This window comes from Drosophila montana, unplaced genomic scaffold, assembly GCF_035044405.1.
Source record: "Drosophila montana isolate Dmon_TW-CO22-7 unplaced genomic scaffold, ASM3504440v1 contig_1505_1, whole genome shotgun sequence".
NCBI classification, from domain to species: domain Eukaryota; kingdom Metazoa; phylum Arthropoda; class Insecta; order Diptera; family Drosophilidae; genus Drosophila; species Drosophila montana.
The window spans coordinates 1,593,902-1,613,377 of NW_026996452.1; the positions used below are offsets into that span (position 1 = coordinate 1,593,902).

A 19,476-nucleotide genomic window follows, 5' to 3' on the forward strand; every position below is an offset into this window, starting at 1 on the left:
TAAATTATATTTTGAAATTCAATTGTACAACATGTGGGGGTGGCTGTTAGCTTTGACAGGAATATGAAATTTGCAACTGTCAATTATTTAAGAGCTAGATTAACTTTATATTTATCTGTGCTAAGCAAAACTTTTAGCAAAGGCATTCAGCCCTGACAAAGCCATATAAAATGTGTAATGTCCCACAATAAAGCGGTTGTGCAGGTGTTCTTCTTTAAGCTAAAACATTGCCAGCTCGTTTGTTTTTCCTATTCGAAACTGACTGTAGTCCTGCAGCCTTTAACTGATATCTAGCCATAACACAAACGCAATTTCTGCCACTTTGACTCATGACTCCTGACATCGTGCTTTGAATGGTAAAAACTAAACAAAAACTATGAATTCACAATAATTGTCTATAGTGCAGATGCATTTCCTGCTGCAACCGTTTCCCGTGCCTCTTTTTGCGCCTGTGTGTCCTGCCAATGCTCTGATAGCCACGCGTCAATGACCAATGTTGGCTTTCATCACGGAATTGGCCTTTGCTGTCGGCTTTATTAAATCGCTGCCGTATGATGTGACCAACCCGTTTCCTATTTTCCCACTGCTCTTTGATTTGTGCCAACTGCTGTGCTGTGACTGATAGCCAGCTTTTGGTTGGCGCCCGGAATAGTTCTATTTAACATTTTCATTTTCAGACAAATCATGAGCAACCAATTTCATGACCTCATTGCCTGACTGAATGCTGAATAATCTGCTGTGGATAGTAGTTTCTGTTGTTTTGCCCCCAGTTTTTTAGCTTTTAAGTTGGCTTAAAACAAGCAAATTATTTGTGATGGCCCGCAGGCTAGCAGCGTGGCTACAACACAATCTAACAGAAAGTGACAGAGGACACTGTCTCCGCATACACCCTACACCCACACAACATATCATACACCATGTGCTTTCTCTGCACTTTCCAGCGCATTTACTCAGCCACTTTAAGTGGCTTTTCCGGTATAAAACGCATGAGATCCTCAACAGAGAACAAATGCGCGCTACTTAACTCGAGTGCTATCGAATTTTATATACTGTTTTCTGGAAAAAGAAAAAATAACACACAATGGCCCTTACAAAATTGTATCTGGTAACAAATTAATTTCAACTTTTTTTTATGGGATTCTTCAAAATTCGAAATGTCGAGATATCATTGGAAACATATCTCCCAGGCGAAATGCGTTCGTGTCCCCGAGAAAAACGCGTCTGCGAGCGATAAAATATTTTTAAAAAGAACAAGTAAAATAAAATTGTTATATATCAAACATAATACATGAATTTATTTCGACATTATCTAGAGTTTCAATGCTTGCTCTTGGACATGTGCTCTATAGAAGTATAAACACAAATTGGGTTGCCGCTGTTGGCATTGTCATACACATCCACAACGGGACTATACTCCACTTAGTCCCTTATTTATGCAGGGTATATAAACTCGTTTACAAGTTATTGTATTTTTCTATCGAGCTTTTGCCATCGTCTGCCATGCACTTCAGATAGACAATAAATAAAACACCATGCACTCGCTAGAGCTAGAAAGAGAGGGCGAGCTAAGTGTCAGACTGAGATAGACAATGAAAAAGCCATAATTGCATTTATTATGCTGATAAAAGCAGGGACATGAACGACACAGACCCACACTGTATGCGAGTGTGTGTCTGGATAACAAACTCAATTGTATCAATGTGTGTGCCTGTCTGCGTGTGCTGCATTCTCTACATTGGCAGCCATTTTGAGGCGCACCACGAGTCAGAAGCTGGACAGGGTAACTGTCCAGGAGCTCGAGCGTATGCCTTGTTTGTTTGCAAATGAATTTAATAACAAAAATAATGCCACTAAAAATAGTTTATACGCACACGAGGGATACGAGACAGTGTAGACAGGCATTGCCAGTGCGGAATGCTGGGCATAATTGTATTATCGTTCATCGGGCGTCTGTTATATTCCCACACAGCCGCAGCGTTTATTTCGCGATCCCAAATCAAGTTAAGCCCCAATTTATTTTACAGAGCCACTCACCTTAAATACCGCCGATGTAAAGAATACGGGCAGCAGAATAAACACCACCCCGGAGAGCACAATCTGCAGATTTAGCTCAGCAACGGGCTCGATTTTCCAGGGTATTAACGAGCAGCCTGTAAGCAATAAAAATCAAAGACAGTTGATTATAACATTTATTTAGACACTTAACAGCATGATAAAATGTTAGCCAAATTGCTAACAGCTGCTAAATGGTGGCATAACAGCCGCAAATTAAATGAAGCTGTTAAGGGCAGGCAAATTCAAGCATCGGAAAATGGCGGCTTTGCAGCAGCTTTAATGTTAAAATTAAAGATTACATAAATGTTAATTAGCATGAAGAAAATGGAACTTGGTTTCGAATTTTCCGGATTAGCATAGATTAAAATAATAAAAACATTTTGATCAATTTCTGTTATCTAACCCTCTATATCTTCTTTAATATCTATCTTTATCTACGTTTCATAACTATTTTGTGTTCATATGAAATTGTGTTAACGACTTCTTGAGGAGAGTGATAAGCTGTATTTTAATTAAAGCACAAGACCAAGGTCAAAATCATTTAAAATATATTAAATAAATTATAATTGAAATACGTTCAAAGACTATTTTTGTGAACTTACCGAGGAACCTGTAGGCGCCGTGCATGGCTAAATAGCCTTGGAAAAGTGTCAGTAGCACACCATACCATATAGACCAGAGCGAATTAAGATGCAGATAGCTGCTGGAATCGTGACCAGAATGCTGTAGATTGGTATAACGACTCTGATGGCGTTTGGACTTGATATACTTGGCCTGAAGCTGCTGCTGCTGCTGGCTGAGACTGTTGCTAGCTGCGGTTGCATTTGTCAGCACCGAGTTGCAGACGCTAGAGTTCAGACTGCCACCGCCGGGTCCATTGCCGCTTCCGCCACCGCCACCGGCACCTCCGCCGCCGCCGCCATTACCACTGACTCCGTTCTTGCCGCCCATTTGAAATGGAGTTTGTTTGCCTTGTCCCTTTGTTTATCGTATCTCACGTTTTTGTTTTTCTTCTCCTCTGGCAAAAAAAATGTTGACAGTAAATTTCTCAGCTATTTGTATTGATTTTGTATTGATTTTGCAAGCTGATTTTCTATTTGCTTAAGTGATGCTCATTGTTGTTCCAATTGTTGTATATATTCTTGTTATTGCCATTGGTATTGTTGTAGACGATATTATTTGCTCGCTGATATGCTTCATTAAAGCGCCCAGCGTTTGTTGATTGCTGTCGCATTTTTAGCACTGAATATAAATTGATTTTCTCTATATATGTGCACAGTGTCCCTCTGATTAGCTATTTTGTAAACTGGAATGAGAAATAGTAAGGAAATTAAATAAAGAAAATGGAAAATATTTTAACAGCTACACATGTGTTGTTTATATTTCTAGTACATTAGTTAATTTAAAAATAATGGAATATATTATATAGCCATATAAGAATAAGCACTTTGCTATAGCCTTTTTACCATTCAAGGCAAAATGAAAGGCCGAGAATTTCAGGATAATTGCATGCTGGTCTTGTTAGCATTAAAATGTCTATTGCTATAGCAACTCTATCTTCCAGGCGACACTATGTTCTACCTCGCAGGCAACCATAAGTTTTATCTCCTTTCATAACAACCTCATTTTTAATTTCATCCTCTAATAATTTCCCATCACAAAGGCAACCCATATAATTTAGAATTTAAAGGAACTACATAAGAAACCTAACACAATTTAACGCACTTAAAAACTTTTAATTAAAAATGACTTAGCAGTCTTTGAAATTTCGCATATATTTCAAAAGGTTTTCGTTACAAATGACGTCGGCTGTAGACTAAGTGTTTTCACCTTGCAATAAAACAAGTTTAAAAAAATGTTTATTAACTTATTGCAGTAGGATCTGAAATTGCTGTCATCCAAGTTTTACACATGCCAGAGCACAGCCAAAAATTAAGTTCATTCTCACACTCGTGCTCGTACAAAGCACATCAAAATTGTAAGTGCGAAAGAAAATATATGACAATTTTGAATTCTTCTAAAACGTAAGTGCATAATGTTTAAGAAAATTTAATTGACTTGGTGATTTATGTTTTGCTTCGGTTTGGACAGTACACCGTCTGTAGATCCACAACGACGGCTGATTAACACATCCGATCTCCAGATGGCGAGAAAAATTTTCAGTATGAGTTTCAGCTGAACGTTAAGGTTGCCCTATACGAGTTAACAAATAATCGTGGAGCTATATATGTAACTGGCGCTATAGACGACACACGATACACATACTATCGAAACTTAGATGGTACGAAAAGACCAAGCAGCCTCTTTAGGACCAATGTAATTTACATTCAATTTTTTCTTAGCTAACATTTTCAAGAAACCAATTCGGGGTCTATGGCAGGGGTCGTTACATACATTTCCTTTTACACTAAATTTATTGATATTTTAACAATTTTCGCAAGCAGAAAGTTGTCCAAATCCGAATACACCAACACGATATATACACATTAGTTTTAAGCATAAAGTGTAACTTAAATAAAAATTAAAATTAACAAAGGGAGCTTTAATGCAGCTATAAATCAATTGACAGAGGCGTTGCCCCAGACGGACCTTAATGTGGCATTTGCTGCTGCTGTTGCAGTTGCAGTTGGTGCATAATTAAGGCGTGACAGGCAACAAAGCAAATGGAGTCCCGCGGGAGCGACTGCTGTCGGATAAACAAACACACACACACACACACACAAACTGATAATGTGCATGTGCCATAGATGCGTCTCGCCTTTAAGCCGCAACATGCAAAATTATAGGCAGGGACCAACGTTGATGGCAGCCAGGTAGGCAACAAGCGTTGCGTGTTCCGGCCGGGATTTGCCGCAAGGCAACAAATAGCCGCAAACCGTTAACAAGGGTTTTTGTTACAAAACGTTACATTTTGTTTAACAAGCCGCCTAACAGCCGGCTGGCCAAATGAGCTCCCGCCTTCGCCTTCATTTGTTGCTCGTCATGTAAACTTGTTACGCATGTAATTAAAAACCAACAAGTAAAATTTTGAAAATGTAAATAAAATTGATATTGCAGAATACAGCAAAATATAATAGAATAACAATCTAATAGTTTTTTTTTGGTAAAAATAACATTATAATTAACGTAGTTTTGTAAATGAATCTGTAAGGCTCGCCCCAGCTAAATATTCAAGCAATATTCAAACAGATTTATATTAAAGCGAAATTTCACGAAATGGATATAATTGAACTGAATGTTGCAAATGATTTTGTAATTTAAAGCTGACAGCTTTGCGAAATTAAAAACATTTGCTTGGAAAATCAAATAATATTTATTTACTAGAAATCGGCTCTGCTCAGTTGTGTTCTATGAAAGCAATATTAAATATTATTCTGTTGATAGAACTTTGCAGAAATATTGTAACAATTAACGGTCTCGTTATTTGTAAGAATCTGAAAAGAAAATAAAATGGAATACTTGGGAAATTTCTGTGAATATTTGTGTACTTTATATAAAAGGGAAAGCTAAGCTTTGTTTTAGAAATACACCTGAGTGTAAACATAATATAAAAGCTCAAGAAATGGTACACATTATTTGTATTTTCGACAGCAGCTCAACAGAGCATCCGAGTGAGCTGCTTGTATTGCTCAGGATACACGATAAGCTACATATAATCAAGAGCAACAGCAGCCTCCCCGCTCCCCTCACCCCACATACACACACATACATAGTTGGGTGGCGGCAGACAAGGACATATCCATGTGTGTGTACTGGTAATTGTGCAGTCTTGAGCTCCGACAAGAGGCCAGCTAACAGTCGACTGCTTGCCCGTTCCCTATTCCCAGTTCAGCTCTGCCCAGAACTTCCTCTTACATGTTGATATTAATTTTATGTTAATTACAATCTTTACATGTTTGTTTGTCTCTCGCCCTGACGACATCTACGGCACAGGCCATGTGCTGTGAGTCCTTGGCTCCAAGTTCTGCTTTGTCGCATCGAGGGGTGGCTGCTGCTGATGTCCTGACATGCTCAGCATCAGATTAGCCTGCCGCAAAAGTCATAAATGCAGATGCTTACATTTCTTTTCGCCCCCTTGGGGCATTTGCTTTGTTTTTGAGACGCACTCCTCCCCATCCATTTCCAGCTCGGCAACGTTTATCCCCATCTTTTGGCAAATTTGTCGCGTTCGCACGACTTTAACGTAACATGAACGTCTCTTAGTCCTTCTGACTCATGGCGTTAAATAAAAATGCGCTTTTCGTACCACGAAATAAACAAGCAAATGGATACGCTTACTTTTTTATATTTCTCATTTTCTGTTATGCCGCATATGTTGAACAGTTTTTATATGTTTGCCGACACTCTAAGAAAAACAATTTTCAGCTCATTATGTTATTCACAATCCGAGCGAAAAGCTAAGCCGCCTCCATTTCTTTTTTATTCTTTAATTTATTCAAATAAAAAATTTACATATATATTATTATAGATAATATATTATATATCTCTCAAAAAGTAAATTGATTTAGGCCTGAGTTAATTCATTAGATTCATTAAAGTTTGATATGTTTTGCTGGGTTTCTTGGTTTGTGAGGGTGTTTAACATTCGGCACTCGAAACTCTTCTACCTTTGACGTTATCTTTTTTGTATGCGCGTCTTGATGCAAATAAAAAACTTTACTTAGCTGCATTTATCTGCTTTCAGCACAGTTCACGCGTGCATTGTGGCCACGACTTTCGACTTTATTCAACTTCATCCCGCCTCCCGATCAGACACAAGCAAACGCAACCGCAGCCGCACCGCATAATCCGCCTGCTACATAGCCACTTCACATGCCACCAAAATATGCTAAATGGCACTTGAGCTGCATTTGAGAAGGCGGCATGAATACACCCGGGCCGACTCCTTAGCTGCCTTCGAAGGGGCCACACAGCACCCAACATTACTTTTGGCATTTTGCCCTCAAGTGGCTGAAGTCCACTCATGCTAATTTAAATGGGAGCAGCCCGTTTTTATGCACCATCTGTGTATGGCTTCCACTTCAATTTCCCGCACCAATCCCCCCCGCACACTCAGTCCACATCAAGCTGTGTCTTTTTGAAGTTAAATGAAGCGGGCGAGGAACAAAGCAATCACAAATATTGTTCGCTTCTGCTGCTGCTGCATAGAGAATTGCCCAAATACAGTTGGGGCGCGCCTTTTTGTCACAGCGGTTGCATGCAACGCTGAGTGGCAGGTAGGCAGCCACCAGTCGCTGTCAATTTTCCCTTTGTAAATTCATATTTATATTTATATATTTATTTGCCAGTTATGGCTGTTGTTGGAGGACCCATTTAAAATGGGTCCATGACTTGCACATTTCCTGCAGCGTTCTCTTTATTTGCATAACTCGACCGACGGCTGCATTTTGTAGCAAATATTTTTGTGCACTGCGGAATGCAGCTGCAGCTGATTCTCTGCCCCCAAATCAAACACAAAACAACCCCCTCAATGTGGGACGGGGTGTGCAAAGTTTGTTTTGGGGCGCGTGACAAATGCCAGCGTCGGCCCGTCGCACCACAGCCACCAGCCCATCAAGGCAAGCAGCCAGCTCTCATCTGAACGTGGTTCAGCTGTTAAACGTATTTTGCAACAGCGCAAAGAAATAGGAAAAAAAAAATAAACAATTTTGTGCATTGCTGCAGCATCAGCACAAGTTGCACTGTGATGCGGTGGGGGGTGGGAAGCACGTGGCATGTTTTGAATTGGATTTACACATGTGCCGAGCTAATACGTGTCTCGCACGGCGACGGTTTTCAATTTCCAGCAGCCGCAGACGTGAGGAAGCTGTACTGAAAAATAGTATTGCCTACTTTTTGGGGCACGCCAAGTTTTACAATTTGCAGTACAAAAGAGTTAACCTTAAAGTGGGTCAGCCACACAATAAATATGATTTATTATATAGCCAGTGTTAGTCCCGAAATTACCCACTAAATAATAAAATACAAAATTAATTTTATGTGAATGCAGCTAAAAAATTTATTAGCGCAATTAAATTGTGTCAAAAAAAAGGGGGGTAAATAAAAGCGAATAAATTGCGAGTACATAAAATTAACAAAAGAGCGGGCAAAATCAAAACCGTTGCACTCGTTTACCAACACTAACAACTAACCGTTACCCACCACTTACTTTCCCACTGCCTCACCTTATATTTATTTCATTTTTTTTCCTGAGAGGTATGTTTTTAAATCATTTTTGTGAGACCAAAAGGAAACTACAAGATGGAAATTATTTTATTTATTTGTGTATGGCAACTTCCGCAACTTGTAGGTGGCTGTCCAACATGTTTTGTACTGCGTGGCGGTAATCAGCATTTAGGGTTAATATTAATTGTAAAAGACTGGCACGGCGGTCGCGCTGAAAATGCTCTAAAGCCGACACCCCAACACCAACCCATGCCCCCTGCGTTGACAAGTGGCTTGCTATGTAAATGTGTTTGCCCGGAAACGGAAACTGTTTATGCAGATCGCCTTGCTGGAATTTATGCTGCGGTTTGTGTCCACTTTGTCATTTTTGCAAATGCACTCGCCGCTAACCAAAAGCGAAGCCATTATAGAAAGTATAATTGTAAAAATACAATACAATATTTCGCTGAGTGTACAATAACCTTACCACATTCTGCCGCATACCAATGGCAATATACAATTCGCCCTACGGCGCAAGCTATACAAATGTGCCTCGAAACAATTCCTAAAACATTTATTCTGCATATATGAAATCTTAAGTCATTGTCATCCCAAGATTCCTTCTTATCCCCAATTGTTAAATATTTTGTTCAATGCCAGCTGTAGAGCTGCGATCCAGCATGCGATCCTAAACAAACTATAATGAATGCTGAAACTGATTGTTTTATTCTGTTTATCAGATTACACGGCAACTATTTACATCGATATAATTTTGCTGTCGTTATATCCAGTTCCTATCAGACTATCAGAATTACTCAGTCAATTTTCAGTTCTATGAGAAATCGTGTGTCATGATGTACTTAAAGCGTGCGTTCTCCTTCGGCGTCAAGGGATAGAAATTGTGGCTCGTATGATTCAGTTCACTTTCATTGTGATATGGCGGCCATAAAGTAGTATAAGCCAAAATACTAAAACGATAATTAAATATTTAAAAATTAATGGACGATAATTATAGGGCAGTGGCATGCCAATACCGTACTAAATAGGTGGCCTCACGAGCCGTTGGCTGATTATCGATTAGACTTCTGATCTCATGACCGAACTGGCCTTCGTATTTTTTGATGAAATTATTATAGCGCTCCTTACAAAACATCTGACTGGGGTATAGATATACATTTTTATTATATATTAATAGCGCGCCACAAGAAAGGCATAATGCACTACTTACAAAGGCACTTTGAAGGTGGTAAAACTTGGCTCTCTGGATATAAATTGTGGTATTTTCGGTTTGTATGGCTTGTCGTCCCACCCATCGTATGGCTTTATATGTATTCTATCTTTCGGGTTGCGCATATACAAATCACCATAACGTAACCGGGTGTCAATCGTGGGTATATCGAATTTGGAATCATCTATTGAGCGAAAGACCCGATTAGTTTTATCAGAGCCGGTGGGTAAGTTCCGCCGTACAAAACGCGGAGGACGAATCACCGCAGATGCCTCTGACGTTTCGGATTTTACGCTGTTCTCAAACATGATCTCAACAAAGTTTTAGTTTTAGTTTTTTTTTTTTTTTTTTTTTTGTTAAATAATAACTAGAACAGCAATTAACATGCACAATGTGCAACTTAGTCTCTAAACTATAACTAAAACTGAAACTTTATAACAGGCTTACTAAGTTTCTCTACAATTCGTTGTTTTTAAAACATTTATTGGTTTAAATATAAAGGTATAAACAGCAAGTGACTCCCAAATTTCCGATCAGAAAGCCTGACGGATCTGGGATCAGATCTCCAAGGGAACGTGCTGATACATTCGCCGAAGACTTAGAGGAACGCTTCAAGCCTTTAATACAAGCTCAGCAAACATGAACAGAAGGGTTTAACTTACACTGGAGAGCCCAGGTAGTTAAGCCCCCCAGTTGCTCCAATCACAGTCAACGAAGCCTCAGACCTCATAGCTCCTGGCGATGATGGGATTGACAACATAACACTTAAAGCAATGCCGGTCAGTGCAGTCCTATTTTTAGTACTAATCTTTATTGCTGTATTGAGGTATGTACCGTGGAAAAAGGCAAGGATATGCATGATCTATAAAGCTGGAAAAAGCCCCTCGTCCTTAGACTCTTACAGACCAATTAGTCTGTTGCCCACAATTGACAAACTCTTCGACCTGATGTCCATTGAAAGAATTCAACAAAAAATTCCCCCCTTTCAGTTTGGGTTCCGACAATCTCATGGTACACCAGAACAACAAAATAGGTTTGTGAATTTCATCCTCGAGGGTTTCGAAGCCAATGAATACGTAGCGGAAGCGTACTTGGACATAAAACAAGCCATCGACAGAGTCTGGCATGACGGACTACTCTGCAAAATCAAGCCCTTGTTGCCACCTCAACTTTATTTGATTGTGCGAAGCTACTTAACATACCGATCATTTTCGGTAGTGCTCGATGGGGTTGAGTCCAACATTAAGGCCATCGGAATCCAAGTATTCCGTCTTGCGAAAATCAGTTTGTTACAATTAAAAACGCTCCGCAAGCTGTCTGGTGCCCCCTGGTACATGCGAACTTCCGATTTGGAAGGAGACCTAGGAGTGCCCAAAGTCGGGGATAAATATACAGGCTGCGAATTATATTACGCGGCTTGGAAATCATCCAAATCGCCTGGCTAGGCGCCTTCTAAGGAAACGTATAATTAGAGAAGTCCGAATGCGGAGAAGATTGCGGAGGTTTCACCCAATCGATCTCTCAGATCGGTTTATACAAACACCCTACCCTTGTTAATTTTTTGTGTTAGACTTAACAGTAGCATAAGTTGTACTGTAAATATTCATATAAATTTAATTTAAGTTGTTCCCATCATAACAAAAAAATTGAAATAAAGCAAACAAAATGTTAAACCCACCCACTACCCATCACCCGCATGCCACCACCAAAAAAACATTCGGTGGCACGCATCGAAATGCGTTGAAATGCCACCAATTTTGTAGAGCTTAAATTGCGTTAGACGTTAGACGAGCGGGCGAAAGCCAGCAAAACTACCCCAGCACTTTGTGGGGGTGTGTTAATACACTGGGAGAAAAGTTAAGGCACAAACATACATGCTAAATGCTCTCTCTCTCTATAAAAATGTATGGAAATATTGCAGATATATTGAAAAACAAAAACGCAAAAGCATGTCAAGTGATCATTATATTAGAATTCATCTCAAGACTAAACAGGAACTTATCATGTTTCATTTAAAATATAAAAACACCTCTGCAATAATAATATTATTAATATAAAAACTGTCATTTTCATCCCTGTTAGATAATATTAAAAGGCTAAAGATTAAAATAAGATAAATGGTTTTAGTGACTTCTTTCATTAGTTTTGGTTATTAAATTATATATATAATAATTTATTACTTTAAATATATTTTTATTTTTATTATTTTAATGGGAAAATAACATACATTATGAACAAATGTATATATTATTTACATCTTTTGAAGAAAAAAAACCTTTACAATTAATTAAAATAGTTTGCCCAAGCTATTCTTTGCATTGAATAAATAATTTAGAGCCAAAGCATTAATATTATGTTGTCAATTAAAAGCGTAAATGTAATTTAAAAATGTTTGGACTTTTTTAGTTTCTGTAAATTAGTTAATTACAATTTAGTTTAAACATCTAGAAGAATTTTGATTTTTTTAAATTTATTTTAAAGAACAAATTTATAGATATTTTTTCTTTCTTTTCTTTGAGTCTTGTTAATTGACCCCTTTTTCTTGGAGTGTATGGAAATTTTCCCCAGAATTATTCTCACTGTTTTTGCTTTCTTTGCGTTTTGCCTGCATTCCGAGCTAAGCTCGTAAAAACGCCGGGAATTTATCGCTTTGGAGTAGATTTTGGGGCAGAGAACGTAGAACACAAAACATTTGGGGTTGTTATTGTTGTTGTTATTTGTTTATTTGTTGTTGTTGTGCAATTGTCGTCGGTTGTTTTAGTTGTTGTTGTTGGCCGCAGTTGTTGCATGAGTGGGTTTCGCAGGTTTGCCGCTGTGTATCGAAAGCATTTGAGGCAAAACTTTTGCCGCTTAAGAAAATCGATGAAAGGCCTTGCCTTCATACGGCTCTCAGCACCGTGGGCCAACCCTTAGCATGCACACGCACAGGTGGCCACACACACACACACACACACACACACAAATAAACACACACACACACACAAGTATATTGACGTTTCAATAACGACATTTTGTTGTGATCAAATTGTGTTGCCTACCTTCCGCGGAGGACAGGCGCACCTAAGAAAAGTTTATTCTTTCCGTTCAAGGAAACTGCGCACTTGGCAAAATGTTTGAAAACCAAAAACGCTCGCTGCTGCAGCTGACATATGGAGTGCGGTTCAACGAGTTGAACCCAAAGCCTACCGCCCAGCCTTTTGCCTTTGCCTCATACATTTTTCAACCATTTGTTTGTTTAGCATCGTTTGTATTTATTTTTTATTCCACTTCTTTTTTATTTGATTATTGCGAGTCATTTTGGCCCAGTCGCTGCCATCAGTCGCAGTCGCAGCTCAAATTGGTTTTTTAATTAAACGAAACGAAACGAACGAACGAACTAGTCCCTCCATCCCTCGCGTCGCGTCTATGCTCAAACTCATTTCCCCTTTAGCTGAATGTTGCAAAATTGCATTGCCAATGACTCGTGGAACTGAACTAAATGCTATAGATTCTCTTTTCTGTTCATTTATATGCCAACGGCGTCGTTTCAAGCCGAACCACAATACAAAAACAACAACAACAGCAACGAGTACAACAACAAAGTTAACTTTTTGTGAAAAATTGCATGTGTGAGCAGTAAAATTAAATTAAAACATGTTAGAATACTGTGGTCTAGTATAAGAGACTGGAAGATATCCTGTTATCAGTAAAATATTAAAAAAATATTTAAGTAAGCTACTGATACCCTGCAGTCTCTGATATCAACACACTTATTAAGTTTGTAGTAAATATAGAAATATATAGAAATGTATGCGTGTATCTAAAATTTATAATAGAGCATACAAAATGTCATTGCAAATAATCTGCATTCGACATGTGACACAAGTAACTCTTAGAGCACACTCTCAAATATTATCTCTATATATATAAAACTGTTTGTCCTGAATGGCTGACTGACAAACTGACTGACTGTGTTATTGACTGACAGGCTGTTGATCAAACAATAAGAGCTAGTTAGACAGATTGCATCGAAAAATGCTCTACACTGTCGATACATAATGTTGAACATAAGTGTATGCTTCAATATAGACATATTTGATGCAATGGAAATAAGTAGAGCGCATCAAAGTTAATTAACAGATAATTCTTAGCATTTTTTATTCATTTTATATGTTAAATTGCCGTTGACGTTGACTATTGAAGGGATATAAACGCAGTCAATAGTATATTCTGAATAGACATTTATTTATTGTGAAATCCTTAAGACTCAAGTATGCTTTTATAATTCAAAAAGCACACCGCTCAAGCGTAAGCCATAAAGTAAATATTTCTGCAGCATTTACTCCGCAATTGTTTATATGATTGCATATGGGCTGGCAATTGAAATTGAAATCAACGGCACGTTGTTTGCACATCAATCCCCGACGTCCTCTTCAGTTGGCCAAAGGAAACACAGCGCATTTGTGGGTCAATGCGTGCAATGATTGAGGGGGGGAGGGGACATATGAGTAATGCGTTAAAAGCCATAGACTTTGTCCAAATGTTTGTCCATTAAGCCAACTGGACTTTGGCCTGCCAACCAGTTGAATTGATTTTCTATTGAAAGTGCGAGATTTGGAGCAGATTGTGGTTATATTGATGTTAAGTGCAATATTGTAAAGCTGTGCAGTGCAGTTGCCGCAAAACCTATCAATAAGCTGTGAATTATTTAGAATATGTCTGCACATTTCACTGGACAGCTTCAACAACAAAATGCATATATCGTATACAATTGACATATTTTGAAATATGCAAAGCACGTTCTAAAAGCAGACGCAGACTTGGGAAGGTGGTTTTGTAATTATGCAGCACTTTGTGGGTGCAGGGCGGCTTTTCCATGGCCTGGATAACAATCAAATGTTCGTTGGCCAGGCACTCTCTCAACGTCAAGTATTTCTCATAACGTTGGCAAAAGTAAAGAACTAAAACCACACGACTATAAGGATAAGTCCACTGACAGGCAACCGGATGAAGACAGACAGGCGAACCGACCGCAAAGAGCTAGGACGCTCAGTTGCGAGCTATTAAAAATTGTACATGCCAGAAATTGAGACAAGACAAAAGTGGACAACAGTTTTCAATTTCAGTTAATGTCAGAACTTTGTGCCCGTGCTTTCCTAGGAAACAAGACACAGTTCATAAACCGAACCAGCAAACAAATAACAGGAACACCAGCAACTATAGAATAAATCCTTTTTGATCCCGCTCTAACTCCTGCTGCTGCTGCTGCCCGTCACATTAGACAGCAACAAAGTGATTGTTGTTTAACCTCCGGTCAGAGTGAGACCTGGCAGCTGATGCTGAGCAAATGTCAGTTGCATCAAAGAGTCAAAGTGCAAGTGCAACCGAGAGCTGGGTGGAGCAAAGCCGCACTTGGCAGCTCTTGTACTCGGCCAGTCAGCAAATCAAATGCAAGGCTCAAACAAGTCGGTGGAATAGAAAACGGACGGACTGGGAAAACGTGAATGTGAGCTATGCAACCCTATGCCCCATGGCTTGCCACATGAATGCCGATAGTTGTCAAAGATTATGACACGACCATTCGCCAACAAATGCTGCCAAAAGGGCTACAGCAGCGGGCATGCAAGTGTCATAAACTTTCAAGCAATGAACACATTTGTGCATATTTGCATAAAACTCAATGGATGAGCGACGGAAACTAGGCCAAATGGCGGAGCAACTTCAACAACGAACCCAGATCTGGCAACTAAACCAAGACGAAGCATTAATGCACTTCATTTCTCCCCACCCATTCACAAACTAAAGCAAAACTTTCAGTAATTGAGAAGATTTTATGTTGGGGCAAAACAAGAAAACTTAACGCAAGCGATTTTTTATAAAATAAAGTTTAGGAAATTTATACTTCTTAGCTGCGGCTATCGATTTAAATTCTAAAAACATTACACACCATTTTTCAGCTCTTGTAAAATTAAGTTAACAAAATACTTAAAATATTTTAAACCTCAATTGCCAATCAACTTAATGTTGAGTACAATTCATTATTATTATTATTACCATAATAATGAAAACCGAAAAGTTCTGCAGTATAATCTGTATGTTATATATGTATATATTTATATAAGAAACATCACTTCTTACGATGGAAGGGTATTCGAGAAAGAGAACTATATCTTGATTACATAAATGCATATCTCAAAAAAACGCAACTTAACATTTCTCTCCCTTTCTCTCTCTACCCCACACACACACACACAACGTGCCATCCTCAATATTTACTCACTTACATGGAACATCTCCATCAGCTTCAGCATCTCCGGCATTTATCTACTTTAGCATTTGCTTTCTGCCCTTAAGAGCACAGTTATTGGCAATGCCTGGGCTGATGCTGGATTGGTTCTTGGCTGGTTGGTTGGCCGGCGTCAGGCGCCCATATAAGCCACGATTATTAAAAACTGAAAATACTTTTGCCAACGGAAAAATTGTCAGTCAGGCAGGCAAGCAGGCAGAAAGGCAAACTTTTTGATTGCAGTTTATGCATATGAATGAAGTTATTTGGCTTTTAACTTTTCCAACAAGAAAAAGAACAAGAGCCAAGAAAAACTTCAAAAATATCTTAAAGAAAAAATAAAAACGCATCAAGACTATCTGAAGTAAACTATTGACAATTTGCATCCAAAACTGGCACAAAGCAAGCGCCATTTCCCAAGCACTGTTCATAATTAAGTTTACGATCAGAATCGAATCGGGTAGAGAGAGAGAGAGAGAGAGAGAGAGCGAGAAATTTTGGTGTAGCCAGGTAAAACTTTTGCCAGGCGCAACTGCACATAAAACTAGTCGTCGCTTTTGCTAAATTGTGGATAAAAATGCATTATTCATTTGGCCAACAATTTTGTCCCCCACGGCCCGCCCCGCTCCAGCTGACAATCCAACCATTAGGCAAAACGTCAAGCGGAAAATACTAAACTCAAATTTGGTGTTCAACAAATGTTGACAGCAACGCGACCAAATGTTGGTTTCAGAAGCTGGCAGCTCCATTAGAGACGCCTCCGCAGTCGGTCGGTCAGGTCGGTCCAGGCCGAGTTGACAGCTGCTGCTGCCGCTGACGGAGATGCGCGCGAAAGTTTAATTGAAATTCTAGAAGAGCGATGGAAAACTGGGGAAATAAACCACAAGAAGAAAGAAATAAAAAAAAAAGCTGCGCAGACTTCAAATTAGTTTTACATAAATTTTCACAGCAAAACGTAGAAAAAAGTTTTCCATTCAATGCACACACAAAAATGTTGTATGCATAATTAGTTATCATTAATTCTGATATCATGTTTTCATATTTTTTTTATTAAAAATTTCCAGTGGCAAATTGGATGAATTGATTGAAAATTATACTATTGCAGACTGTCCGGGCATAAGGATATCAAAGAGAAATTGTGCACATGCCATAATAAATCAGATTTGAAATTGTATTTGGATTTATGATACAACATTTTACCTGCAGACATTTTTGTGTTCTGTTTTGGCTTTAAATTTGTTGATTTTAATTTATTAATTACTTGGACGGACACTCGTTTTGTCGCCTATTTATAAATATATAAAATACAATAAAAAATCAAAACGATTAATGCCGCAAATTTAATCAGCAGCATTACAAAAAATCGTATAACTTCTTTTTACGAATAGTTCAGATTTGTTGAATATGAGCCGATTAAAATAAATAAATTAATCGTATTAATTAGTGTAAGGCTTGAAAAAAACAAAAACGAAGCCCGTATAAATAAAATTAAATATACCAAAAGGCGATCAAAAATTAACCGAGCAAAACTTTCTCCTAAAAGGTATTTTTATGCTTTCACTCAGCTGGAGAAAATGTTCCGCTTACTGTCATTATTATTGGTATTATTATTATTATTAATATATTACTATTATTCTATAAACATAATACAATCCTAAATAGTTGCAAACTAACAGTTTTTTTATTATATTTAAAAAAATACTATAACTATTTTTATACCTTGCAATTATACGCAGTAACAGGGGGCGTGCCAAGGCTTCTTATATACGAATGAAACTTTTTACGTTATATTTTGCTTTACCCTTGCCTGGAAATTGATTTGATTTGGGTATCTTATTATTGTTGTTGCTTGTGCTCAATATTTGTGTTTCATTTGCCTAAATTGTTTGCTTGGCAAAGGCAACGGCAACACATTTTCCATTTGTCTGATTAATTGCAAATCATAAATCACTTGAATAAATTTTAACCTTTTTCACCTGCTGACAGTCGTGATTTTTGGGCGATCGATACAAACGAATTTGTAGATTAACTTCAACATTCGCTTTTTCTCAGCTATATATATATAATTTTATTTACCTTGTAATTTGCTTTATGGATAGCTTTACTGCTGCTGCTCCATATGGCAGCGAATAAATATTTTATGTGCACGGCTCAATATGGCGGCTGTCGTACCGCCATTTTGCCATTCGCCATATTTCATTTCCGCTTGTCGTTGGCTTTGTTTGTTTTGCCTTTTGGCTGCTGCTCCTGCTCTTAATGTTATTGTCGTTCTTGCTGTTCTTGTTGCTTGCTCTGCTTCTGCAAAACTCAATTATTTATGCATGTCACGTCATTTTCGGCTAACCAGCAGCAGCAGCAGCAGCAACAACAAGTTCAACAAACCGAGTTGGGTAAAAAGAAATTTGCGCAGAAATTCAAATGTCACTGACAAAGCTGCGGTAGGTATATATTTTGGCTAAAATTTTTGCAGCTGCTTTAAGGAGGCGGGTCACAGAGGTAAGCTGCTTATTAGATTGCCGCTATGCGCTTGTGTGAGTGTGTGTGTGATGTATGAGTAATGCCTTTGGTAGATTTATGGGCATGAGTCGCATCAGCCCAAGTAGGGCTTGGCCATTTCACACGTGCGTCGTTGAGGGCGATTGAATTGTAATTTTGTGTATGACATTTTCATTTTGATATTGCGTGCAATTTTTCATTGGCCTTAAGCGCTTGGATTTTCCTGATGCCCATCAGAAATTTAATTCTTAATTGATGTTTTAAAAGCTGTGCAGCTGTTGGTCAGTCAGTCAATCAGGCCGACAGTCTGTCGGCCATCAATCAACTGGCTGTCATAATTTAAAGCAAGGCATTGCCAACACTCACATTAAGTATACGCTGCGTGGGCTGGAACTTTTTTCATACACACAGCACAAAATAAAATAACACTAATTTTTTTAATATTAAATCAGCACGCGCAGAATTTAAATCAACAAAACAAAATAAAAGATTGAATACAACAAAATAAATTTAAAAAAAAGGCCAAGCGGCATTGACTTCAATGAAGCGTTAAATTGAATTGTTGTCGCTGTTGTAGCCACGTTTATGGCTGTCCCCAAACACTGTGCAAACCTACCTCCTCCCTTCCTCCCTTTCCCAGCCCGCAGCAACCGCACCCAATGTTGTAGGCTATCTATATTATTATTATATTATTTGCAATTTGCCAAGCAGTTCGCCGGCAGTCAAAGTTAAAGATACCCACGTTTTATGGCCATGCAAATGGAAATCAAGGCCCACGCCTCGGGCTCGAAGGGGGCGTGCGTTTGGGCAGGATTGGACGTTCATTGTAATCAAGTCATAAATTGCTCGATGCGTCGGACCGGAACTTAAACAGCGTTCAACCCGTTGACTAACAACAAAATGGAGCAGCACGTGCCATAGACACACACACACACACACAACCCAAAGATTTATCCGAATATCCTTTGCTTGGCTTTCAATAAGAAGGGATTAAGTTTTAAAGTAAACTACAAACGAGAACGACTTGCTCTTGCTCCCAAGAGCCAATAAAAGCACAGATCTCTTATCTATATATCTATATATGTGTGTATATATACATACATATATATATATATATATATATATATATGTTTGTACGTTGCTAAGACACTTAAAGCAGCCAGCCTCAAGGCCCGCCGCCCGCTTGCCTAAACTTTTGGCCTGCGCATTCTGGCGATAAGTGTTATTTTCAGCTGCCAGCTGTGATTCTCTAGAAAAGTTTCATGTTACCAAAACGACATGGGCCACA

General features: G+C 38.6%; 2 protein-coding genes and 1 long non-coding RNA gene across 6 annotated transcripts in view; 1 reads left to right on the forward strand and 2 right to left on the reverse strand.

The window, feature by feature from the left end:
- The window catches only part of tinc (tincar), a 76,991-nt gene that overhangs the window by 20,877 nt on the left and 36,638 nt on the right, over nucleotides 1–19,476 (reverse strand). For all 3 annotated transcript variants that reach the window (XM_064690542.1, XM_064690548.1, XM_064690554.1), the window contains exons 4-5: nucleotides 2,658–3,361; nucleotides 2,035–2,150 (exon numbers count right to left, since the gene is read on the reverse strand). In XM_064690542.1, coding sequence (XP_064546612.1) covers nucleotides 2,035–2,150; nucleotides 2,658–3,006 — 465 coding nt within the window. In that variant the 5' untranslated portion in view covers nucleotides 3,007–3,361. The remainder of the gene's footprint in view (nucleotides 1–2,034; nucleotides 2,151–2,657; nucleotides 3,362–19,476) is intronic.
- Nucleotides 3,987–4,558, forward strand: LOC135436239 (uncharacterized). Its single transcript, XR_010437500.1, has 3 exons — nucleotides 3,987–4,079; nucleotides 4,147–4,336; nucleotides 4,398–4,558. It is a non-coding gene; the product is annotated as an uncharacterized LOC135436239 (long non-coding RNA).
- On the reverse strand, nucleotides 8,907–9,772 carry LOC135435322 (uncharacterized). 2 transcript variants are annotated; one of them, XM_064692319.1, is made up of 3 exons: nucleotides 9,428–9,772; nucleotides 9,234–9,356; nucleotides 8,907–9,167 (listed from the first exon to the last, which is right to left on the reverse strand). In XM_064692319.1, the coding sequence occupies exons 1-3, from the start codon at nucleotides 9,733–9,735 to the stop codon at nucleotides 9,032–9,034; spliced, it is 567 nt and encodes a 188-aa protein (XP_064548389.1). In that variant the 5' UTR covers nucleotides 9,736–9,772; the 3' UTR covers nucleotides 8,907–9,031. The 2 variants fall into 2 exon arrangements, with proteins under 2 accessions (XP_064548389.1, XP_064548400.1); XM_064692330.1 differs by having other exon boundaries at nucleotides 9,108–9,167; nucleotides 9,239–9,356.